Here is a 26,882-nt window from a genome sequence, read left to right as displayed (position 1 = left end):
TGTGAGTGTATCTTCCTGAAACACCTGTATCTGTAAAGGCATCTTCCCGATCTGTGAGGAACATGTGTCAGCTTCATAACTCCACTCCTCTAAGAACCTCTTCACTCTGAAGAAAACACTTCTCTACAACATAGTCAACTGATGGTCCCTCCACTGTCAACTCCACATTAGGCAAAACAAAACACTTCCTAAAATTTTCAAATCAAACTTTTCTCATAATAAGAGTGAGTTAAATAGCCATATAAGTTAACAGTTCACCACTGTTATTTCAGATAAATTTTTAAAAACCAATGATTTTCTAACAAAGGACATGTCTGTTGGAAGTCGGATGTTTTCCATTCATAACATTACCAATAACAGAGCCATTTCTTCAGCATTCAGTAAAGTTGTCTCATTCACCAAAGGGGTTACTTTTTGTACTAGCTAGAGGACTAAATAAAAGTTTTAACACCACGTTTTCTTTGTTTCACATCAAGCATATGACACCGGTCATCTGAATGTGGGAAATAACAGTCTTACTACATAGACCTCAAGGCACAAAACTGGGCCAAAAATAATCTTTGGTTATCGTTGGTCCATTTGTGACCTGATCTTTTTTTATTTATTCATTCAATAATATAATGAACATCTGTGAATCTACCACCAAACTTAAGAACTAGAACATCATATTCCAGATTTTAATTAATCCCAACCTGGTATTTCCAGCAAAGAAGATTACGGTCTTAGATTTTTTTCATTCTTTCTTTATTTTCATCTTAAAACCCCACAGCTGGATCCGCTTGATTAAACTGTTTTGGTTTTAATAACTTCTTCAGAGGCATTAGATATCCAGCAGAGCAGGGATACAAGCAGAGCAGAGTAAAATAAAGCTGTGCCGAGATTTGAAGGCTGGGATCCACCACCAGTTCAGTTAAGAGCTCTGACTCAGTGGCCTCTGAGCATGTCTGATTCAAACCAGAATTTCCAAAGAAATTTAAATTATGTCTCATCACTCAGCCATCAACAATTTTATGAATGCTAAATCTGCAAAGGTCAATGGTTTACTGTACAAGTAAAAGAGCTCTATGTATAAAGAGATTTTCTTCACTCTGCTGAGGAGCCCACAGCTTCTCTGAGATGCATAGAAGTTGCCCCACATTGACATGGTCTTTGGGAGCCCTCTTCCAACTTCAGACAGAGCAGCTCACCTTTTATTGGTTTTACAAGGTTGTATTCTTTTTTTTTCTGTTTAATCAAAAGAGAAAAGTCAAAAATTCCTTGAAACTTCGAAATATGTTCATATACTGCTATTACTATGAGTACTAATAAAAAAAATAATAAGCATTGGGTAATTCCTTTGTTAAATTTTTTCATCTTCAAAATATAATTATCATATAAACAATATATTTTTTAAAAGAGGCAAAGGCATCAATTTTAGAAGATCTGATGTCCAGCAATAAGTCTGCTACTCTCTAGTTGCCAAACATATATGGCATATCCTTATTACATAATCACAAATATGAAATAAGAAAAAGACATTCTGAACACTACAATGCACTGTGAGAATGAAAGGGGAAATTATTATTTGAATTAACTTTAAAGAAAATTTGGGTCTAATTAAAATAAAAACCTTCATATTATATGTTCTGCTGAATCTGCTGTTTCCCATAACCCTTTGCTCCACCAGATTAGCATGAAAAAGGGGGCAGCGATATTATTTAGACTTTAGCAACCAAAAACTTCTTTAATACGTTTTTATCTGAAAACAAACACTTTTTAAATTATAAAATGCCGTGCATATATATGATTTTTGGTGCTTGTATGACTATAAATTCATGTCCACTTAACCACAACCCTGAGAAATGAGGAAAACAGGTGTCATCCTTAGCATCACAGATGAGAAAGTGAGAAAGCCACACTGACCTCAAGAAGAATGTACTTGAGGATGACTACATTGAGATGGAGGATCATATACAGTTACACAAACTACACTAGTTTGCAATACCTTTCATATACTGTGACTATAAATCATACCCTAAACCAGCTAAGAAAAAGTCCATCTTGAAAAAGAAAAATCGCAATGAAGATTTTACTATCTTAAATCTATCTATATACACTGAGTGCCAATTACACTCTGAAAAGCTGAGACAGAGAAGGAAAGTCACCAACCACACCCTCAAGAAATTATCTAGTGTGGAGACAGGGCATACACCTTTTTTAAAAGGAAAACAAAATAGAATGTGCTAAGCAGTATTAGTCTTAATAGTAGGAAATGATTCCATAGAATGGAAATCTAGGGAAGGATTTTCACAGTAAGTGAGACAAAATCTGGGCCTTGAAAAGAAAATATACACTGGCTCCAGCCTAGAAGACTCAGAGACATGACCTGCAGTAGAGACTGAAGGAAATACTAAACAGAGTATGCTGAGATAGCTTTTCATTGTACCTTGACCCAACTTGTATATCACACTTACTATGCCATGCTGTTTAGGAAATCATTATCCATAAAACAAGAATGAACTGGATTACATTAAACCTCAATGGAAATGATTGTTTCCCTGAAAAGCATATCTATATTTTGACATTATATGCTAGAAACAGTTCTAAATACAATTAGATTGACTCATATGAAATTACCAATATTTGACAGTTGATTTCCTAGGATTCAACCTTAGGAGGTGCTAATAAAAATCTTAGTAAATATCAAACGGCATCATGATTCCTTTGAAAGGAAATAAAGGATTCGCTGAAATGAAAGACAGTCATTTTGTAGAACATGAGGATTACTATAAGATCGACATGTCTCACATGGAACATCAATATCGCTTATTTTCTCCCGTGAGGACTAACGGTGAGAGTCCATAGCACTAGTGGAGAGGCCCTTTGTTTTAAGCGCAACATTGAGCTTGACTGATTATACAAGGGACCCTAGGACCAGCAAATGGGGCGGGTGGAAATACCTGAGAGAATAACCCACGTACCCCTTAATCTTTCCTATCAGAGTTCTGCAGCACAATGAAATGTAAACATCTCGTTTCTCATCTGTTAAAATGGATGATCAAGTCGCTTTGATCTAACTTTACAAAATTACTTCAGAAAGGTTATAAGTTTCCTGAAAATTCCTCAGGAAAAATTTTAATCTTGGACTTTTATAAGCAACTACCAAGACATCATGAATATAAAGAACCTCTCACAAAAAGTCAGTACTGTAAAAGGAAACTGTATAAAAGTTGGTAATTAAGCATAATTGAAGGCTACAGTGAACATATAGGCCTTTGTTCTTTTAATCCTGGCACTGACTGGGAAATACAGATAAGAGCCGAAGGCACATTTTAGTCAGAGTACAGATGTATAAGGCCCAGTATTCTAAAAGTAATTTTAGTGAAATAAAAGAAGAGAGTAGCCAAAAATATTCTAGATGCCTGCCAGGGGAAAACACCTATATTCTGAACATTTAACACATTTGATTGATCGTATTTAGGATGACTTGTTCATTGACTAGTGAAAAAAGCAGATATTCTTATATCTAAGTTCTGATTGAACTACTAAACTGAATGGTAGCAAAAAAAAAAAAAAAAAAACCTCTTAAAAATTAATTTGCCACACTAAACAACAATATATGCAAAAGAAACTGGAACATTCATATTAGAAAAGGTATAGCTCACTATCTCCCCAGAATTCAATTTTATCTTATTTCTATATAGGAATGAAAGAGAAGGCAACAGAATCAAATACATGTCATTTTAATAAGGATTATCAGTATGAAACCATACAACTCTGATCTAATAACTCACTGAACTAGTACTAGATAACATAATTATAATGTATGCAGTATTATTATAGTCTTTGGGGTTTCTTTTTTGGGAGATGGAAGTGGAGGGATAAAGGAATTTCTAACCATATATACATATATACATATATATATGGTTAGAAAAAATATACATATAGAAAAAGGAATTTCTAACCATATATATATATATATGGTTAGAAAAAATATATATATATTTTTTTTACCCTTTATTCACCAATGTTCCATAGGAATGTAATGAAAAACAAGACCAAATAGAGATGGAATGAATAAGAAAGGGACTCATAGAGGACAGAGGCCTCAGACTAAGACCTGAAATAAAAAAATGATTTGAACTGATAACCAGGAGAAATGAGATACAGTGGGAGTGTATCAGGGAAGAGGCAGAACAAAAGCACAGAGAAAGGAAGAAACAGGCTGCAAAGCTGAGAGAGGATGTGTTTAACAAAATAAAACATGGTTAACAGCCATATTTGCAGGGGAGTTCTGCAGTCTGAATTAGAGAGGAAGAGACTGGAAGTGGCACTGAGGCAGGGGGCCACGGAAAGGAGATGGAATTCAGCAGTAAATGTCACTGTAACAACACTAATCTACTTGCCCTCAGCCCCCCACGCCCACGCCATGTCTGAACTCCACATTGACAAACGTACAATTCCAGAAGAGTTCTGAACTTTGCTGGCATCCTCCTATGTACAGAGTAAAGGGTAGCTGGCACAGCATTTAAGGTTCTTTTCAGTCTGATTCCAACCCAGTTTCTCAGCAGTCTCCTCACCGTTTCATAAGCCCCCTAAATGACAACCATTTCCTAAACAGTGCAGTGTTGGGAAAACAGGGCACAGGTCTGGGATCTTAGTTCTTCATCATATACTACTTGTCCCCAATCCTATGCCCAAGGTCACTCCAGGAACAGTAGAATAGGACACACCAAGCTCACACAGACTTCACAGAAAACCTCTGACTGTGCTCTCTGCTGGGAAGGCTCTAACTTCACGTTTCACTTAAAGTATAGCCCTTCAAAAAGGCCTTTCCTGACCATCCATCCTAAGGCAACACCTCCACCAGACACTCTCTACAACAGCAGCCTACTGTATTTTCACCAGAGCCTTCCACCTAATAAAATTCTCTTTTTCCTTTATGTGCATATTATCTCTCTATCCTTACCCTCAGCCCATCAACCCCAAAACCAAAAGGCAGGAGAACAGAGCTTGTATCATCTTCAAACACCAGATACCATCTTAATTTTGGAACACAGGAGTAATTGTATTAGATGTAGTAAATGTTTATTGGAAGAATAAATTGATGAACAAATGAGATGCCTTTATTAGCATCCCCCATAATACCCCATAAGCAAGATTAACCATTCCTTTTCCTAAAACTTTCTTTTGTACCATTGTGTAGCTTTTCTTTTTACATATTACAGATAACTGTATAACAACCAATATCTTCTGAAGAACAAGAATCATATAATATTCATGTTTATTTAAGTGGCCAAGAATAAAATACAGAGATGAATGCTCAGTAAAATGTTGGTTTAAAATTAAAGAATGAATCTTCAAAAGACTAGAAAACAATCTTATATATCCATAACATATATACACTACCAACACTTAAAATTCTTCTACTACTAACATGAGAATTTCCTTTAAAGTAGTAAATATTGTATTTTATCAACATAACTGTGATGCACTGAGAGCAGCAGTTATTTCTGACAGAGCTGGAGAGCAAGTACCCTGGTGTAAGAGGCAGGCAAGCCTCCCTTCTATCGATAGGAGTAGACAAGCTATGTCGGCTCAGCACACTTTAGGAGGAAGCATTCTTCAAAATAACAGATAATCTTGAGAAGTAAAAAGCACCACTGAAGCAGTACAAGGAAGTGCACTAAATTTTCACACAACAGGGCAAGCACACTTTTTTTAAAAGTCTCATAATAAGACTGCATGCTGCTCGGCACACTGCTCCAAAACCAAATGGCTGAAGACATATATACTCCCCGGCAAATATTGACCCTACTTTACAAAAATTCCCATTGCAAAATTTCCCTTGAATTATGTGAGCTTTGATTTATGTGAGGTTGTTAAAACATATCGCACACATAAAATGGGAATTTCCCATAAGAGACAAAAAGATGAAACTAAAAATAACAGTAGTAAATAAAATGCATTCCATGAAGTCCACCCTGCTTTCCAGAGATAGATTACAATTTTGGCACTGAGCTTCCCAGCAGTCAACATAAAGAGGAAAACTTAGTTATATACATGATTTGCTAGTACTTAAGACCAAAATGACAAGTTGTTTCAGAAAGGCACAACTTTTCCTGGAATAAAGACCAGAGAGAAACTGTCCCCTCTGAATCTCACAATGAAGATACGACATATTTTCATTACCATAGAAATGAAGTATAAAATCAGTATATTTTATTGGAGGAAGAAAACAAAAACAGTGAAGGAAAGCAGCTCTCTAGTGATGGGACTAACTGCAAGCACATTGAGAAATGAATGGAAGGAATATGTGTTCAGGACAGCAAAGTAAATGATCTGACAAATACACAGAATCCAGATATTCCACATAGCTTTTGAACACATAATTGAAGTAGGGCTGCCACTGCTCCATGGAAACTGAGGAACCCAATGAAGCTATAAGCTTGAAAAGAGGGCTCCCATCCTCTCAAGAGATGAGCCATGAGAACTGTCTATAACTAGGTCCAAACACCTCTCCAGAAAAGAAGCTGGAAACTTCAGCAAACAAATGAGGAGCTGAGATCCCGACATTCTACACCACTGATACTTGCTTTTGTTAGCTTTCACCTGGAAAATTTATAAAGTAAGAACTAGAAAATACCAATTTCAGTAAGAAAACATTTGTCAAAAAGTAACCATAGAACATCTAAATTATCCATTTAATTTAGAAATACTTTCCAGATGCCGACAAGATAACTTTGGTGGAAAATATACACTTATCTCCTTAGGTACTTTAATAAATTGTCAGTTTAAGTCAATAAAACATAGAATGAAATTTTGTGAAAATAATAACCTTGGCTTTAGATGAATTGATGTGACTTCTATCTGTCCTTCCATGTAGCTAATTATTTAGCAGGGCTATCTGTCTATTCAATCCCACTTTTTCATAACAAAGCCATATCAAATGATCACAGGATACTCTTTATACACGCACACTGTCTATGGATGGAGAAATGGGAGCAGACAGAAGAAAGGGAGTCCTCAACTCATGAAAAACAATATTAAATCACTAAAATATAATCACCTCCCACTCATTAAAACAAGCAATCCAAGATGGAAAGCAATGACATGTTTTTCTTCCATTTTGGCTCAATAGTTATTTCTTGTGTAAATATTTTTTAAAGCAGAGAAGAGCCCACACATACTTTATTTTCCCTAAATTGGGCCCTCATTACAAAGCTTGCTAACCAGTAGAGAAAGGGAAGAAATGACAAAGGGAAGACCAGCGAGCAGTGAGCGATTGAGAGAGCGAGCCTGAAGCTGGGAAAATGACATGACCAACAAGCCTTACACAGAACACTCCACAGAGATCACACGAGGGGTATACAGCACAGAACAAAACATCTCAATGCCCCCATGAGAATAAGCCACCCATTTCAATGATAAAATACAAACAGCATTTACCTCACAGAAATTCACATGGAATAAACACTGAGGAAAACTACTGATGCTTTAATAAAAGAAAATACATGTAATAATAACAACTTAGCCAAAGGCAAGTTTTTTGTTTTTTTGTTTTTTGTGGAAGGAAGATTAGCCGTGAGCTAACATCCGATGCCAATCCTCCTCTTTTTGCTGAGGAAGATTGGCCCTGGGCTAACATCTGTGCCCATCTTCCTCTACTTTATACAGAATGCCACCAGAGCATGGCTTGACAAGCGGTGCCTCAGTCCACGCCTGGGTTCCGAACCTGCGAATCCCGGGCAGCTGAAGTGGAGCACGGAAACTTAACTGCTATGCCACCAGGCCAGCCCCAAGTTAGTTTTTTTAAATGGACAATAAAGTGACAATAACCGGAGTTAATCTCATACTATGAATAGAATCTCTTCTGATAGGAAAAAATTGAGTCTATTTAAATACATGTAATTCAGGGTTTTTATAAAATGTATTATTCTCTCATTTAAAAAGTAACCTAAGTTTCTAATCAACCCAAAGTATCGTTAGCAGAGCTTCAATAACAACTGTGCGTGTACATGCATCCATGCTTTTCCCAGGAATGTTTGAGTTTGGGATGATATTTTCATATTTCAAGAAAAAGAGTGAGGCTTACATCTAAACTGAAAAACAGGAAACACTGATGATGCTTTCATACAATTTTAACATATAAAAGTTTTTGAGAAAAGAGAGAAAGGGAAGAAGACAAGATAGACTCCAAAAGACTTACACAATGTCATGTCATAAATATATTAATCACTTACAACAAATTAGAACCAAGTATCAGAGCTACCAGTATTTCTAGCCCACAATTAGCCTAGGTGATATCTGGTATATATAAAAATGTGGAGGAAAGATTTTACTAATCAATAAGATCAGAGGTACTGTTAAAAGAAAGATGGCTAACTATAAATCCCCAATGTCTGATAACAGAGGAGAAGCCAGAACAAATTTCAGGGCTCAGTAATGTGAAGGAGGCCTAGGGGAAATCCACTGGCCTAAACAAGACACTGACCAACCATGAGCCCACCCTCAGGGGCCTGAACACACCCCATAGCGATGCTGACAATAACACACTATCTGAGACTTACAACCTTCAGAGACTCCTCCAAAATTTGCTTCATTGAAAAAATACTAAGGTTTTGATCTGGATATCCATTAATAACTTGAAAACACAGGTATGTTTCCTTTGATTATGAAATTGTTTAACTCTTAGGCTCTCTAATGCACACACCCAATTTAAAATCATTTATTGGTAGAAGTGGTTTGGGGGCACATCAGCCCTCCTGAGATGCTGCCAGAGCAGATACTTCCTGATGGTGTTCCTGACACCACAAAAGCAATGCATCAGATCAGAAATTCTGAGTGAATCGTTTTCCCCTCCTCCTATTTACACAGTCATTCAAAGCCCAGCTGATTTCCACGCATGGAACTACAAATGCCATCTCCTTCTATTGTAATATGCACCTGGCTTTCACATAAGATATACTTATTATGGCTGTTTCAATTGTGATAATTGTGGATAAGCTCGTTTTCTAGATTACTATTAGTGAATTCAAAGAGTCATAAAGATACTTGGGCATACTATATTACAAAGAGAATTACTTATTTAAAATAGAGACTACTTTAGAATGAACTTGCAAATTAACTGGAGTTTATTATTTTGGAATGTAAATTTAATGTGGCTACATTTAGTGTTTATATTTAAGTGTACAAAACTTCAGTAATACAGTAATTTACTACCTTAAAACAAGTTCATGCAAATTTAGGGACAAAAAAGTATGTTCTTACAAAAGCCATCACTTCACGGGTTCATGGAGTCAAAAACCATATATTTGAAATTATTTAGATTTCTGTTGCTTATGACAGTCATGCTGACAAAATTTATTAGTTGATCAAACTATAGTGCAAGTATATGAATTTATTTGTAATAAATTATCATTTTTGCATATATCAGTCAAAGCACAAGGCCTAAATACTTGCAAACAAAATGCATTATTAATTTAATTGTCACAGCCTATTTAGCTAACTTCTATTACTACTTGCTATAATATGCAATGCATAAGAGGGGAGAATCAAATTCAAAACATAAGAAAATAAACTGATTATACTGTCCTGGAGAAATTAAAATATAGCAAGCTTGCAAAATTATAGCCAAGGCATTAATGTTTTAAATAGGTAAGAAAAAATGTTTAACTTAATTTAGAGAACAGCTATGCCCAAAGTGACGGTTCAACATGCTGATAAAGAGTTTCTTTGTTTCCTAAAACCACTAAAAGGCATCAATTCTCTCTCCAAAGAATGGAGGAAGGTGTAATGGAAGAAAGAAGCCTTTGGCATTTATTCTGTTGGACTTCGCTATTTAAATCTTAGTCTTCTGCAGCTATGGATGGTCTGTAGGAAAACCATGCTGCTGCTGAAGTTCTGGCATTCTGACTCAGTAATTCTGTGCAGTAAGAGGGAATGGCCTATAAACAAGAAGTATTCTGGAACACAGAATTTTTAATAGAAAAAACAATTCAATCAAAGATGTTTAGTTTAGATGAACTCTGCAACTTGGACTACTTAGAAGGTAATAACCCAGACGATGGGCTGCACTTTTTCACGTGAGATTCATTTCCTGATTTTAGGACAAAAATCATGTCAATGTCGGAGAAACAGTTTACAATATCTCAAAGGGGAGAAAGATGTGCAATCTTTCTCCTGCCTCTTTTTAGCCTCCCTTTAAGTGTCAGGGACTGAAATGAGTGAAAGCAAGCGAGAGTGTCCCTGGAACGCATAGGAAAGGTAAATGGAAAAGCCAAACAGCACATCTGGGATTTTCCAACTCCTATCATAATATATAGGAGGTATCTACTATTTTTAAGCTGCTCAGAGGAAAAAGTACATGTATATAAGGTGATGAATTTTTCATTAATATGAAATAATATGAACACAGTCAAATTTTTAAAATTCCTAAATAAAAAGCAAAATAATACATTTGAGCTCAAAATGTTTACTGGTTATATATAGTAGGGAAATATTTTCTTTTTACTAATTATCTGATCTAGATTGTTTTCATTCAAATTTATTTTGTGAATAAAACACACTAAGTACCTATATGTAAAGATTCTCAATGTGAGATAATAATAGTATAAGGAAGAGCACTGGAACTAGAGTCAGAAAAACAACAATTCTATCATTTATTAATTATGAGATATTGAATAAATTATTATAGATTCCTCAATCTCAGTACTTAGATCTATAAAACTAGAATAATAATGCACTGCTAAAAAAACAACAACAAACAAACACATAGAGACAGAGATTGGATTGGTGGTCACCAGAGGGGAAGGGGGGAGGGAGGAGGAGAAAGAGATGATTAGGCACAGGTGTGTGGTGATGGATTGTAATTAGTATTTGGGTGGTGAACATGACATAATCTGTGCAGAAATACAAGTATAATGACGTACACCTGAAATTCATACATTATAAACCAATGTTAGCACAATAAAAAAACTAAAAGAAAAAAAAAACCGCACTGCTAATAAGGTCACAGAATGATTAAGATAATGTGTGTGAAAGCAACAAGAATATAGTAATTAAAAATGTTTTGTTTCCACTTTCTTAAACACTTATGAAACGTAACTTTGACAAGACCCAAATCATAATTTCAATAATACAGAATTTTTTGAGTTTCCAGAATAATGCATTCAGGATATATTCAACACATACATTTTCATTCAAATTAAATATATTGTTACAAAGAAAAGCATGAGAAACCAAAAGTTAAAAAGGAGGTATACGTAACATCCCAACATTTTGACTCAGTAGTCATGTCCCAACTAAAACACTAAAGGGAACAATAGGCTCCCAGCAGAAAAGCCAAGTTAAATTCCTTGTGAACAGAGAATATTGGTAAGAGCATTTTACATTTTTTTAAAAGGCAATTAAACATTTACAAATACGGCAGAAGAGACCCTAAGCTATAGAGTGGTAGAACAAATTGCATTACTATTGAAATTTTAAAACAGTATTAAAAAACAAAAGTTTCCAGGAATGTCTGTAGAATTTCAGATACCATCTTGGAGGATTTGGGGAAAGGTGAAAATCTACTATGTCCTAGAAGGAAGGTGAGAGTGCTTGCACTAGTTCTGAGTGAGCGGCGCATGTTCAAGATTTTAAAACTTCAGAAGTAGCCATGCTCACCTGGTAGCTGACATTGCTATATTTCAGTTCACCTAATATAATTAAGCCTATGTGATGAAGCTAATTATGATACAGTAGCAGGAAAAAAGAAAACCTGACAGTTGATGACATAATAATTGTAGTGTTATTTTTCATGACATGGCAACTGTAGTATTATTTTGGGGGTGACACAAGATGTATTTCTTTTTTATATCAGCCATGTTTAAATCTACAGTAAGAATTCAAAAATGTTATTTTAAAACCTCAAAACAAAAATACAGGAAAAAATAGACCAAGTTTAGTTTTACATATTTATTTTAGCTCATTCTAATGCATTTGCAGAGAGAAATCCCCTCTAATTTAACTCTTCTACTGTTTCAAGGTTGTTTCACAAATTCAAAGTTCCTCAAATCCTTCCAAATATTTTTAGATTGAATTTTTAAAAATTAAAATGACATTAAATTTTTGTGAAAGAATGGCATAAAATGATACCCAAAAACAGTATCACGAATGCAAAATATGATGAACTGACTTGATAAAAATTCTAGAAGTCACCTCATTAAACAACGCCTAAATAAAAAAAATAATTATATTTTTAAATAAAGATAAAATAAATAAAAATTACCTTTCTTTTGGGGTGCCAACTCCATGTTTGCCTAGTAGATGAGTATTTAAGTGCTTCTTCATTACAAAAGCAACCCTAAAAAAAGAAATAACAGCAATTTCAGAACTAAAAATTCTCTGTTAGAAATATGTACAAAAAGTATTTTAAAATAGGCAAGTATACGTGGATGTATTATGAAAGTGCACATTATAATGGCACTCTTGCTAAACAAAAAGCTTGCACACAGATTAAATGCACCACAATACTTGAAAACCAGAAGAAATAACTGTATTTAAATGGACTGGTTCATTTTCTTCCTTGAGTATACCAACAGTGACCAAAACAATGATTTTAGTTCTTTAGTCATTGTCTTCACTGACAGTGAGAAAGATAAAGCAATACCTCAATATAACACGCACTGCCCCCCAGTTGATCCTACACTTCAATCATGAAACGAGTTTGAGAAAATGTCATTTTATTAAATATTTAAGGGACTATAAAAGAGAAAATGAATAGCCTTCATGAAGCTTCCTTAAAAACATGGTAATAATTTGAAGAGAGGTTTTTGAAAATGATATAAATGTTTACTGTGCACACACAACAAAATGTACTTAAGTGCCAAGAACATATCAATAACTAAAACAAAAAAAAAGTATTACCTGACAAACTATCTTATTTTATACACAAATCAGCTTGCTTAATCCAATTTTGTTGACATAAATATGAAATGGACAGGAATCAGAGTCAATCCATGGAGCACCATTCCTCTACTGCACATAGTACAGCATCAATTTAATTATGTGGTATGATTATTTAAAATAATTTAGATCTCATTCAGAAGCATCAGATTAAAAAGGCTCTCTTTATAAGCAAAAAAAAAAAAAAGAAATTTACTGTTGTAACTTCCAGTGTAAAAGGGCTTGCAAACATTTTTCTTAATTATGTATTACAGCTGTCCTTCATAAAGTTAATTACTAATAGCTGAAAGGCAACAGAATCTATTTGCATATGTACATGAAAGGCATGACATATGCAAAAATATGATTTTAATTAGCATTCTATGATATGAAGGGCTACAAATCAAATTGGCATGTTATAAGATTCTTAACATTAAACACTGAATTCATCTGGACATGTTTGCACAAACAGGCAACATAAAACTGGAAAGTTCTGTGGCCGTATGGAACAGACACGTGTCAAAAGCCAAGACCGAAACAATTTCTAAAATGTGAATGCTTCTTTTCTTTTCATGTCTGGTTCTATTTTGATTATTGTCATATAACATTAGGGAACCTCAGTTTTGAGGGTAAAATAATATATTTGTATTTTTTTAAACGACTGTGACTTCATTGTTCAAATAATGAATTTGTATACACTGAAAATAACATTCATTCCTTTTTATATAGTAGGTAATAACCATGGACAATACATGCTTTAGAATTATAAATAACTGATCACACCATCAATCATTAAAATGGAAAAATAATTATTACATATAAAGAATCACACTGTGATGATATTAAATGCTCAGCAAAAATAACAATACAAGATATTCTATATTTGTTTCGCTTGATTTGGACAAAATAAATAACATTTTTCATTTCCTTAAAAAAGAATACAGTAATAACAACAGTCCATTTAAGCCATAACTTCCCTACTGTCCTCTATTTTCCTATAATTAAAAAAACATAAAGCTAATAGCAAAGAGCAAAGGTTAAGAACCCAAAGTTGCAAAGCACAGCTTATTTATATGACTAAGTATAATTTTAAGAGATCTGGGCTTAGAAACCACAGCATAGTTTTTAAAAGAAAAAAATTTATTAATTAAAATGTTTGTTTGAAGAATTGAAACAAAAATATTACACTGCACAGGGGAACAAACTAAAGTACATAGGGAAAGAAAGCCTCTACCTAAAATAAGATTCTTACATTATCTGCTGAATGTCTATAATACTAAATATTTAGAGGAATAACAATTTTTTATTACTATGGAAAAAATTTATAATACTAAAACAGCTCCATTATAGTCAAATGCAAAATATTTATCTATTCAAAATCTGACTTCAAGTAAGTATAAATTCTTTAAATTTGATCTAACTAAAGTACAAGTAGTGCAAAAGTCTTAATATCAGTTACAAAAACAGAAGCCAAGCATGACTGACTAAAATAAACTTACCAACCTAAACAGACATAATACTGACAGCAATATGTGATTACTGAACGTAGCCTATCCTTCATGGCCATCATCAGAGTATTGTTTTAATGTTTTTAACATAATAACTGTTTTGGAAAATTTATAATCTAGATACCACCAGAAATAAAACAAAAATAATCCCAAATCTGAAAAGCTATGCAGCTGAAATGCCTTGCTCCTAATGAATACTCATGCCTTTATGCATTCATTCCATTTCCACACATTTCTGATCACTTGGGAAGTGCCAGCCACTGGTAGGTTCTGCAGGTACTACATAAAATCAGACAGTTAAAGCTGTGCCTTCACGAAGCTTTCACCCTGTAAACCCGTAGCTTCTCAACAGGATGGAGTGGTACTAAGCCAGCCCCACTCCTGGGTGGACACTGTGAGTCTCGAGTGTACACATTAGCCCACGTACTTAGTAGAACCTACTCAATGCAAGAACAGTTCAGGCAGCTGTGGTGCACAGGTGACAAAACAAACACAAGTCCCTGCCTCAGAAAATGCAAAATCTGGTGAGGGAAACAGACAACAAGAACAAAAAGTAAAATTCAGAGCATCTTAAATAGTGATGAGTGGTAGCAGAAACAATAGAGAAGGAAGATCTGAAATGTCAGCAGGGGGTCAAAATGTTACATTTGGGTGGCTTAGGAATGTGATCTGTGAGTCAAGAGGGTGGGAACTGGGCATGTCCACAGAAGCAAGGGCAGCCACAGAGACCTGGGGTGGGAGCCCGTGAGGCCTGCTCTCAGACAGTGAAATGCAGTGCAGAGCAGGCACAGAGGAAGGAAGAGGACGCGTGGGAGCAGGTTAGAGAGGACAGGGCAGGGACAGAGGGTGTCCAGGGGCTAACAACCTCGTGGGCCATGACAGCCTGGGCTTGTACTCTGAGTGAGAAGGAAAGTATCGCAGGCATCTGAACACTGGAGAGACATGTTGGACTCAAATTTTAATGGATTCCTCTAGCTGTTCTGTTTAGAACACATTGGGAGGGAGGGAGATGCAGAGATGGGGAGAGAAAGGGGGACAGAGAGGGACAGGGCGAGGGAGAGGGGGAGGGACGGGGCAAGAGAGCGAGAGGGGGAAAGGGAGAGAGAGAGAGGGCAGCTGGGAGGGGGAGAGGGAGAGAGGGAAAGGGGAGACATCTGAGAGAGGGATCTAACAGGAGGAGGCTGAATCTACTGGTCTTGAGTTCAAGGGCAAGATCCATGCTAGAAATATACCCTCTGAGGCTATCCATTTGGCAAGTGCCTGACAATCTGAGGGAACCTTGAAATAATAAAAAAGTGTTTTTTAAATATGATTGATTTCCAAGTATCTATAATTGCCTGAAAGTGCATCACTTAAAATTGTTTTTAGTGTCAAAAGAGCAGCACAGTAATAACATTTACATCCTAGCTATAGATTTCTACTTTTCAGTACAAAAATTTCATATTTTAGGGCCGGCCCCATGGCTTAGCGGTTAAGTGCACACGCTCCGCTACTGGCGGCCCGGGTTCGGATCCGGGCGCACACCGACGCACCGCTTCTCTGGCCATGCTGGGGCCACATCCCACATACAGCAACTAGAAGGATGTGCAGCTATGACATACAACTATTTACTGGGGCTTTGGGGAGAAAAAGGAGGAGGATTGGCAATAGATGTTAGCTCAGAGCCGGTCTTCCTCAGCAAAAAGAGGAGGATTAGCACAGATGTTAGCTCAGGGCTGATCTTCCTCACAAAAAAAAAAAAAAATTCATATTTTAACTCCTAATTTTAAAATATTTTTTCCTACACTATATATCAATATAATAAAAACCTCTTCCTTCAGTCCCTTAGGTTTTATCACTGCAGAATTATTTCAACTTGAGTCACGAAAGATTATCTGACTGATCTGTTAAAGTAAATAAAATACAATACCATGAATACAGAGAAAGAGATGTGAAAAGCAACAGAAATCCAGAACAGGACACATTGGCATTCCCTAACTCCCACTTTGTGTAAGTCAGGGTGTTTAACGCAGGGGCCAAAAGTCAGGTTTGCCCACGCCGTGTTGCTCCCGAACTCAAGGAAAGAGGAGCAGCACCAGCAGAAGGCTTTCCTGAGTCGGTGTCACGTTTCATTTGTGTTTCCTTTGTCTCTCTGACAAGGTCAGAAGCTCCTCACAGACAAGCCTATAGGATATAATACCCAACCACTTGAAAATTTCTCATGATCAGGTCAACGTAGGCCATACAGGTTACAGGAAAGATAAATTAAATGTATTTGTTTTTAGAAGTTAAAATCTAAACACAATAACACAGTAAGTTAAAAGAACAGAAGAGCTTCTAAGAACACAATAACATAACTATGATGCAAGCACATTCACATTCTTTCGGTCTTATTTTTGGATCTGTAGTAATCTACCCAGTTCTTCCAACTGATCCCCTCTACACCAATGCCACACACGTCCCAAACTGCTTGTCAGAACACGGAGTTCATTCAGTGAAAAGCTGAGTGAACCAAACAATAATATAACTGACAGTTTTCAGTCACTGCTAAAGAAGCAGACAATTTTAAAAAAATAAATAAAACCAGCAAGCAGCAGGGTCAGCTGGCAAAGACTCCCCGAGGAACACAAGAAACAAAGCACTCTCAACCAGACACTTGGGGCTATCTTCCCAGTTAACGCCTCACATTGGGTTGACCAAAGCAGCGTTTGTCCCACTAGCAGCAGTTCAAGTACAAGTGGGTGGTCGTATCATGGCTCTGCCATTTATGACTTGTGTAACTTTGAGAATATGAAGTACATTTTGAGTTGCAGTTTCCTTGGTTGAAACATGAGAAACGCAAGACTTCATAAGAGTTTTGTGAGAATTAAATAAAACAATGTAAACACAATGTAGCATGAGGGGCAGGTAAAGACAACTTAATAAATAATAGCTAATATCAGTACTGCTATTTTTAAAATCAAGCCAGTGATATAGTTATATCTGAAAAAAAATAATTTAAGGATTTCAACTCCAAAAGCCTCCATTCCTTTGATCCAGTTAACACCTTACTGGTATACATAACAGCTTAAATTAAATTTCAGTTGATGTTTGTAAGACTACCTAGAAAACCAAGATGCAAAGATCTGACAAATCTACCACTTCAAACAACAATACCTACTACCTATAATGAATGCACTTGCCCGGAGATGTAAACAAGTACTCACTTTGACTCATTGAAATTAGATACTTATTTCTGTTTACATCAATCCCCAAGAAGTGTGTGTGTGTGGGGGGGGGGAAGCACTTCAAAATTAATAGCAACAAGAAAAAATAATGAACAATCACACACATCTGAAAGGCCACAAACCCAAGGTTCTGTTTTGTTTATCCTTTAGTGTCTTGACTTAGAATGGTATGTGTCTAGATTAAAAACAATACTTTTAACTAACTGGGAGAAAGAATGGCCCAAATGAGTGAAAATTCTAAATTACGAATTTTCATATATCTTTACAAGAACCGCATATTTGGAATTTTCAAAGCGTTTATTCACATATTCTAAATTCCAGAGTCCCATAGGAAAGCAGATGTGCACATAAAACCGCCTCGTCAATACTGCTGTCCCTGTTGTCGGGACTTCACCTGGAGCCCTCTAAAAGCACTAACCGCTCTGTGTGCTGAGTCTCCAAGGTCTGCTTCCGCACCCTCTTCCCACTGCAGTCCCTTCACTTTTCTTTCCGGCCTCTACCAAAGGCCCTCACTCTCCCACCTCGTACAGAACTCAGGTCTCCTGTCGATCCTCCACGTGCTACTACAGATGTAGCAGACACTACAGAAGGATACCTCACAGGTACCCAACCTTCATCCCTTCAAAGGAAGACAGAAGCGTCATAGTACGGACACTCCAGGAACATGAGTCTGGACATACACTGCCTGGGTCTCAATCCCTGGTCTACCAGTAATTTGCTCAGTAAACTCAGATGCGTTATTTAACCAGGTGCCTTTGCCCTCCTCCTACATAAAACGGGACGGCAGAAGTGTTGCGATGAGGACTGCACGGTTAATGTTTGCACAGTGCACAGCATGGCGCCTGATGCATTCTCAACCTTATACAAATCTTTGCCACTTTTAGCTATTAACCACCCTAGGCTCAAAGGTTCAGGAAATAATCATTACCCACAGTATTCTACCTCATTCCCTCTGGCCACTGCCTCTCTAGAGTTAGGTGTCAAGTGAGCAAGACGAGGAGTTGCTTACCATACTGTGAATCTGTTTAGGAACACCACATACATAGAAACTACAAGGCAATTCAATGTGATTCCAATTCAAATGCTAATTAAAAGACTCACACGTTTTAATACTGTAAGCACCAGGGACCCAAAAATACACAGCATTCAGGCCTAATCAAGGAATCAACAGGAGAAGCATGAACAACGATCAAAGAGAGTCAGGTGCGGTAACTGAGGTAGCAGGAACAAAGACAGCAGACAGAAAGAGCTTCCCACAGGGTTCTGAAGAAGTCTGGGAGCAGAACGGTTAAACTGGTGTGTGGGCTCAGATTCCAGGCCCACGGAACAGGACGTGCAGTAAGGAACAAAATAACATAGAAAGGTCAAGAAATATTGCTAGAGAATTAAGTACAAATTTGAGATAAAGAAAAAAGCAGTTCTAAATCATGAAGGGTCTTATAAGTCATGCCAAAAACTTTAAATTTTATCCAGATTCTCAACATTTGCCAAATATCCTACAGATAACTGTCTGCAGGATGTTGAAAAAAAAGTAAGGGGGGGATGTCAAATAAGATTGGACGATACTAGTGAGAAGAGTACAACACTGCAGACTTCCCAGTCAGGAAGGAGCTAGTGAGCACGGTGTCCCACAAAATGGGTGAGAAGTGCGCTAATTTCTCTAGACTTATTGGACCACTAAATATTTTTGTCATACCAAACCTATGTATATCTTCTCCTTGTGTCTTCAGGACACAATGTAGAAAATGCTGCTGTACAGTCTGCAGAATTTTGAAATCGGGACATAAACATGATTCGGTGTACACTTTGTAAGGCACAGGCTTTGCAGTCAGCACTGAGCTCAGATCCTCACTCTACCACTTACCATGTGGATAATCCTGCACAATTTTTTTTTTAATCACACTAATCCTCTGCTCCCTAAGTTGTAGTATGGGGATAATAACACTTATCTCAGAAAGTTATTAAAATGCACAGATAATTTAGCACAGTGGCTGTTATACAGCCATCATTCAAAAATTGGTAACTATTACATACATACACCAAGCAATTAACTAGGATCTCAAGGTACAAAGATGAACAAAATGTAGTCTCTATATTCATAGAGTTTAAAATTCAAGTTGTGGAAACAGATGTCTAAACAGATAATGCCAGCATCAGGCAGAAAGAAACAAAACATATATGTAAAAATAGGGCTGAGCGTGCTCGAAAAATTCTCATCACAACCTGGAACTGAAAGGCTTCCCCCAAATTTAAAATCAACAGTACTGGTCAATTAAAGTCATCTAATTTTCTTTGAGTACAAAATCAGTGCAAGCTAAACTTAATTTTCATCATTATAGATATTTATAAATAGCAGTCTATTCATATAGTAAACCCTATAAGACTGAAAACCAAAGTATAAATAGAATATTAAATAACGATTCTCCAAAGAATGATCATAATCCATTTTCCCACGTAAGTTCCAGATATCAAAAATATACTATCAATAATGTGATTTGACCTTGGAACAAATGGCATTTGTCATTAAAAATATATAGAAATGTTTGCCATTTTGCTTAATATGTCCTTATGATTTATAAGGTATTACCATTCTGAAAATGACCTTAAATGAATTTTTATACTATGGTTTTACATGTTAATTTCAATTTTTTTTATTGAAGTAACATTGGTTTGTAACATTATATAAATTTCAGGTATACATCATTATATGTTGATTTCCGTGTAGATTACATCACGTTCACTACCCAAAGACTAATTACCATCTATCACCACATACATGTGCCCAGTCACCCCTTTTGACCACCTCCCTCCTCCCTTTCCCTCTGAGAACCACCAATCTAATCTCTGTATCTATGTGTTTGTTTGTTGTTGTTGTTTTTACCTTCTATTTATGAGTAAGATCATATGGTATTAGACTTTCTCCTTCTGATTTATTTCACTTAGCATAATACCCTTAAGGTCCATCCATGTTGTGGCAAATGGCAAGATTTCATCTATTTTTATAGCTGAGTAGTATTCCATTGTGTATATATACCATATTTTATTTATCCATTCGTCCCTTGATGGGCACTTAGGTTGTTTCCAAGTCTTGGCTATTATGAAAAATGCCACAGTGAACACAGGTGTGCATATATCTTTACGCATTCATGTTTTCATGTTCTTTGGATAAATACCCAGAAGTGGAACAGCTGGATCATGTGGCAGCTCTATTCTTAATTTTCTGAGGAAGCAACACCAGTTTACATTCCCCCCAGCAGTGTATGAGAGTTCTCTTTACTCCACATCCTCTCCAACACTTGTTATTTCTTGTCTCGTTAATTATAGCCATTCTGACAGACTCGGAGTGGTATCTCATTGTAGTTTTGATTTGCATTTCTCTAATGATTAGTGATGTTGAACATCTTTATATGTGCCTGATGGCCATCTGTATACTTCTTTGGAAAAATGTTCAGATTTTTTTGCCCATGTTTTAATTGGGTTCTTTGGGGTTTTTTTTTTTTGTTAAGATGTATGAGTTCTTTATATATTTTAGATATTGCCCCTTATCAGATTTATGGTATGCAAATATCTTCTCCCAATTGTTAGGTTGTCATTTCTTTTTGTTGATGGTTCCCTTTGCTGTGCAGAAGCTTTTTAGTTTGATGCAGTCACATTTCTTTATTTTTTCTTTTGTTTCCCTTGCCTGGTTAGACAGTATATGCTACTAAGACTGAGGTTGAAGAGCGTACTACCTATGCTTTCTTCTAAAAGTTTTATGGTTTCAGAACTTACATTCAAGTCTTTAATCCATTTTGAGTCAATTTTTGTGTATGGTGTAAAATAATGGTCTGCTTTCATTCTTTTGCATGTGGCTATCCAGTTTTCCCAAGACCTAAAGACACTTTCCTTTCTCCATTGTATGTTCTTCATTCTCTTGTCGAAAATCAGCTGTCCACAGACATGTGGGTTAATTTCTGGGCTCTCGATTCTGATCCATTGATCTGTGGGTCTGTTTTTTGCCAGTACCATGCTGTTTTGATTACTATAGCTTTGTAGAATATTTTGAAATCAGGGAGTGTGATACCTCCAGCTTTGTTCTTTTTTCTCAGGATTTCTTTGGCTATTAGGTATCTTTTCTTACTCCACATAAATTTTAGGATTATTTGTTCTATTTCTGTGAAAAATGTTGCTGGAAGTTTGATAGGGATTGCATTGGATCTGTAGATTGCTTTAGGCAATATGGACATTTTAACTATTTTAATTCTTCCAATCCAAGAGCACAGAATATCTTTCCATTTTTTTTGTGTCTTCTTCAATTACTTTCAACAATGTTTTATAGTTTTCAGTGTACGGGTCTTTCACCTCTTTGGTTAAATTTATTCCTAGGTAGGTACTTTATTCTTTTTCTTGCAATTGTAAATGGGATTGTATTCTTAATTTCTCTTTCCACTACTTCATTGTTAGTATACAGAAACACAACTGATTTTTGCACATTGATTTTGTATCCTGCGACTTTACTGTATTCATTTATTATTTCTAATAGTTTTTTGGTGGATTCTTTAGGGTTTGCTATATATAAAATCATGTCATCTGCAAATAGTGACAGTTTTACTTCTTCCTTACCGATTTGGATCCCTTTTATTTCTTTTTATTGCTTGATTGCTCTGGCTAGCTAGGACTTCCAATACTATGTTAGGTTAGAGTGGCGAAAGTGGGCATCCGTGTCTGGTTCCCATTCTTAAAGGGATAGCTTTCACTTTTTCTCCATTGAGCATGATATTAGCTGTTAGTCTGTCATATGAGACCTTTATTACATTAAGGTACCTTCTTTCTATACTCATTTTATTCAGAGTTTTTATATAAATGGATGCTATATCTTGTTGAATGCTTTCTCTGCACCTATTGAGATTGATCGTGTGATTTTTATTCTTCATTTTGTTAATGCGGTGTATCACATTGATTGATTTGCAAATGTCAAACCATCCCTGCATCCCCAGAATAAATCCCACTTGATCATGGTGTATGATTTTCTTAATGTATTGTTGTATTCGATTTGCTAGTATTTTGTTAAGGATTTTTGCATCAATGTTCATCAGTGATATTGGCCTGTAATTTTGTTTTTTTGTGTTGTCCTTGTCTGGTTTTGGTATCAGGGTAACGTTGGCCTCATACAATGAGTTAGGGAGCTTCCCCCCCTCTTCAATTTTTTGGAAGAGTTTGAGAAGGATAGGTATTAAATCTTCTTTGAATCTTTGGTAGAATTCACCAGGGAAGGCATCTGGTCCTGGACTTTTATTTTCGGGGAGGTTTTTAATCACTGTTTCGAACTCCTTACTGGTGACTGGTCTATTCGAAATCTCCATTTCTTCTTGATTCAGTTTCAGAAGGTTGCTGATTCTAAGAATTTATCCATTTCTTCTAGATTATCCAATTTGTTGGTGTATAGCTTTGCGTAGCATTCTCTTATAATCTTTTCTGAGGTGTCTGTTGTAATTTCCTCTCTTTCATATCTGATTTTATTTATTTAAGCCCTTTCTCTTTTTCTTGGTGAGTCTAGCTAAAGTTTTGGCAATTTTGCTTATATTTTCAAAGAACCAGCTCTTAATTTCATTGATTTTTTTCCATTGTTTTTTTAGTCCCTATTTCACTCATTTATGCTCTGATTTTTATTTCCTTCCTCATTTCTGATTTTATTTCCTTCCTTCTACTGATTTTGGGCTATGTTGGTTCTTTTTCCAGTTCCTTTAGGTGTACTGTTAGATTGTTCACTTGAGACTTTTCCTGTTTGTTGAGGTAGGCCTGTAATCGCTATAAAGTTCCCTCTTAGTATCACTTTGCTGTATCCCATAAATTTTGGCATGTCATATTTTCATTAGCATTTGTCTCAAGGTATTTTTTTATTTCTCTTTTGATTTCTTCATTGACCCAACAGTTGTTCAATAGCATTTTGTTTAATCTCCACATATTTGTGGCTTTTCTGATTTTCTTCCTGTAGTTGATTTCTAGTTTCATACTGTTGTGGTCAGAAAAGATGCTTGGTATTATTTCAATCTTCTTAAATTTATTGAGACTTGTTTTGTGACCTAAAATGTGATCAATCCTGGAGAATGTTCCATGTGCATTTGAAAAGAATATGTATTCTTCAGTTTTGGGATGGAATGTTCTGTATATATCTACCAAGTCCATCTGGTCTAATGTATCATTTAAAGCCAATGTTTGCTTATTGATCTTCTGTCTGGATGATCTATCCATTGATGTAAACTGAAGTGTTAAAATCCCCTACCATTATTGTGTTACTGTCAATTTCTCCTTAAAAATCATTAAATGACACATTAGGCCTTAAATAATTTCAACTTTTAATGGTATAGTTATAAAAGATAGATGAATTATAGATTTTGATACTGCAATAAATATGCATTTCTCTTAGTGACTCCACATCACAAGAGCAATGGCCCCTAAAAGATGTCCAGTCCTAATCTCTGAAACCTGTTCAGTTACATGGCAAAGGGGAATTAAGGTTGCTAATCAGCTGACTTTAAAACAGAAAATTTTCCTGGATTATCTGGGGGGACTCAATTTAATCACAAGTATCCTTAAAAGTGGAAGTGGTAGAAGAAAGGAGTCAGAGAAAGAGGTATGGCTATGAAAGCAGGATAAGAGAGACACTATCTTGCTGGCTTTGAAGATGGAAGAACTGGACTGTGAGCCAAGGAATGCAGGTGGCCTCTAGAAGTGGATATTGTGTGAATACCCTGTTTCCTAACAACCATCTCCCAATAGTTTCAGTGCTCATTAATAAATCTTGTCTATCTCGATGATTATAATGAGGGCTGCAAAATGGCAGTATTCCAATTCTATCATTTCTTCTACATTTCTTAGCTGGCATTCTTCTATAAAGAACTTCATCATTTTACCCTGTCTCTCTGTCTCATGCTCTCTGTCTCCCTTGCTCTCCTCCAAGAGCATTTCAAATGGACTCTTGGATTTTCATTTGTACACCATGTTTTATAATCAATTACCATAATTATGCTTTGTACTTGTAATTCTCAAACTGTCCCAAAATTGGCCAATGGAAACCCTTTAAAGCTGGCTACTATGTCCTTTTGGTGTCATTCCTCTTAGTGTTTTCGCATTTCCTTATTTTCTAGCACAGGATGTTCCAGGCTAACCATGTCCTTTCCCTGCTGCAGACTTGGAATCAGCTCTGGTTTCTTCTAGTAAGAAGTGGTATTTACAAAGCAAGATCTATGTGCTAACTGTGGTGACTGCTATTGGGGTATCACTGAGTCCAAGCCCTTTCAATGCACAAAGCTAGGAAATAAATAAATAAACCCACAAATAAAAAAAATATATGGTGGGCAGAAAAGGAAATATACACAGAGGATCTCAACTGCAATGGCCACATTTTGTACACGAGTATCCATTACAACAATCAGTTCTGTCTTTTCATTATTCTAAAATATTGTGTAATATATTTTCAAGTAGCATACAAATACATTTCTGTAAATAAATAATATTTTATCTCTAGAAGAAAAACTTCCTATTCAAATAATTCACTACTACTTCCTTAAACTAATAAACTTGGCTTCTAAAAGTGCTAGTTCTTCTAAACCATTTCTGATCACTTCCTGCTTCTTACTATTGTTGATTCTTGTTCCTCCTCTCATCCTCTCAGGCTGATACTTTTATTCATATATAGTCTTATTTCAAAGGTATAATTCATTACCTGGGTTTCAGTGCATAACCTCTTTATGGATACTCTAAAATATGTATGTCCACCCATGGCCTTTCCTGGGACATATTTTCTTGTCTGAACTGACGATACCTTAAAACATGTCTAAGACTCAGTCATGATCTTCCCTCACTAATGATCACCTCCAGACTCCTCTAATTCCATCCACTGTACTGCATTCCCAATTTAATAATCATATTCTGATATTCATAAATCATCAATTGTTTCTTCACCAATTTTTCCCTATCACGACCTTACTTCTCGCTTTCTACTATAACTACACTAGACCAAACCATTTTCTTGGAGTGCTACAGCTTCACAGTGCTCTCCATTACAATTCATCCCATATACCACCATCACATAATCTTTCTATAAATATGTTCATGCTGCATCTTAACTCATTAACATTTTATGGTTCCTTACTGAACTGAATAAAGCACCAAGTCCTAAGCTAGCAAATATTAGTCTTCAATAGTCATTCTGAACCAGTTATTCCAATTTCTGAAATATACCATGAAGAAAGAATCTGAAATGAAAGCAAAAAAGTTACATTCCAACAAAAAATGAGAGCAATCTAAATACGAATAGTACTGGCATGATTATATTAGAATATTATGTATCAATAAAGTACAGAAAATTTCTCATATTAGATTGTAAAAGGACAAAAAAATTACATACAACGTAATCCCATGTATATATGTATGTGCATTTTGTATTCATTTTGTATTCTGTATACACATACAAACATACATGAACAGAAGAAAATACCAGTCAAATTCACTCTGACATGAGATTTAGCTTCAGGTTATTTACATTTTTTGCCTTTCTACAATAAGTAAAATTTAAAAAGCAAAAAATAACATGATGCTTTATATTCTACACAGCATTTTTATGTTTCCTCAATAGCTTCTCACAAGTGAATAAGTAAGTATTGTAGGCATCATCGGCTCACCCTGAGAGAAGAGGGAATTGGGGCTCAGAGAAGATAAGTGACTTTGACTTTTTCAAGAAAATGTGGCAAAGAAGCTGAAAATGCAAAAGTAGGATTCATGCCTGGTGACCTTTATACAGAGCTTTTCCCGCCATTCGCCATCTCCAGACTAATGAAACATTATACCCTCATGGAAAAAAAAAAAAAGAAAGAAGAAATACTACAGAAATAAAAATGTTCACAAATAAAACCATTCTATTAAATACTGTTCTAAATGAATATGAATCTTTCTAAACTAATGATTGAAAAACCAAGTAGTTGATAGAAGACAGAAATTTTTTTTTAATTCACTGAGGTTAGGAAAGCACTCATAATATTTAAAAAGAAAATGTTTATCATATGATGAAGATACAAACTAAAAATTAATGACTTGTGAAACAGGTCAGACAAAAATAAACACTATGGAATCAGTTAACAAAAATAATTATGCTTAGAAATAAATAGAAAGATGCTGATTATTATTAAAACAACAACCATTTGAGATAGACTGTATCGGTTTTATTACAAACAAAACCAAGATAAAATAGATATTTTACCCTCAGTGTCAGAAATCAAGATCA

At 35.7% G+C, this 26,882-nt stretch overlaps 1 protein-coding gene across 2 annotated transcripts in view; it reads right to left on the bottom strand.

Annotated features, from left to right (window-relative positions):
- ZNF407 (zinc finger protein 407) overlaps positions 1–26,882 on the bottom strand; it is a 450,319-nt gene that overhangs the window by 261,648 nt on the left and 161,789 nt on the right. For both annotated transcript variants that reach the window (XM_058557310.1, XM_058557311.1), the window contains exon 4: positions 12,251–12,325. In XM_058557310.1, coding sequence (XP_058413293.1) covers positions 12,251–12,325 — 75 coding nt within the window. The remainder of the gene's footprint in view (positions 1–12,250; positions 12,326–26,882) is intronic.

The sequence above is a fragment of the Diceros bicornis genome, chromosome 16, assembly GCF_020826845.1.
Source record: "Diceros bicornis minor isolate mBicDic1 chromosome 16, mDicBic1.mat.cur, whole genome shotgun sequence".
Taxonomy (NCBI): domain Eukaryota; kingdom Metazoa; phylum Chordata; class Mammalia; order Perissodactyla; family Rhinocerotidae; genus Diceros; species Diceros bicornis.
This window is presented reverse-complemented; position numbering and strand designations above follow the sequence as displayed.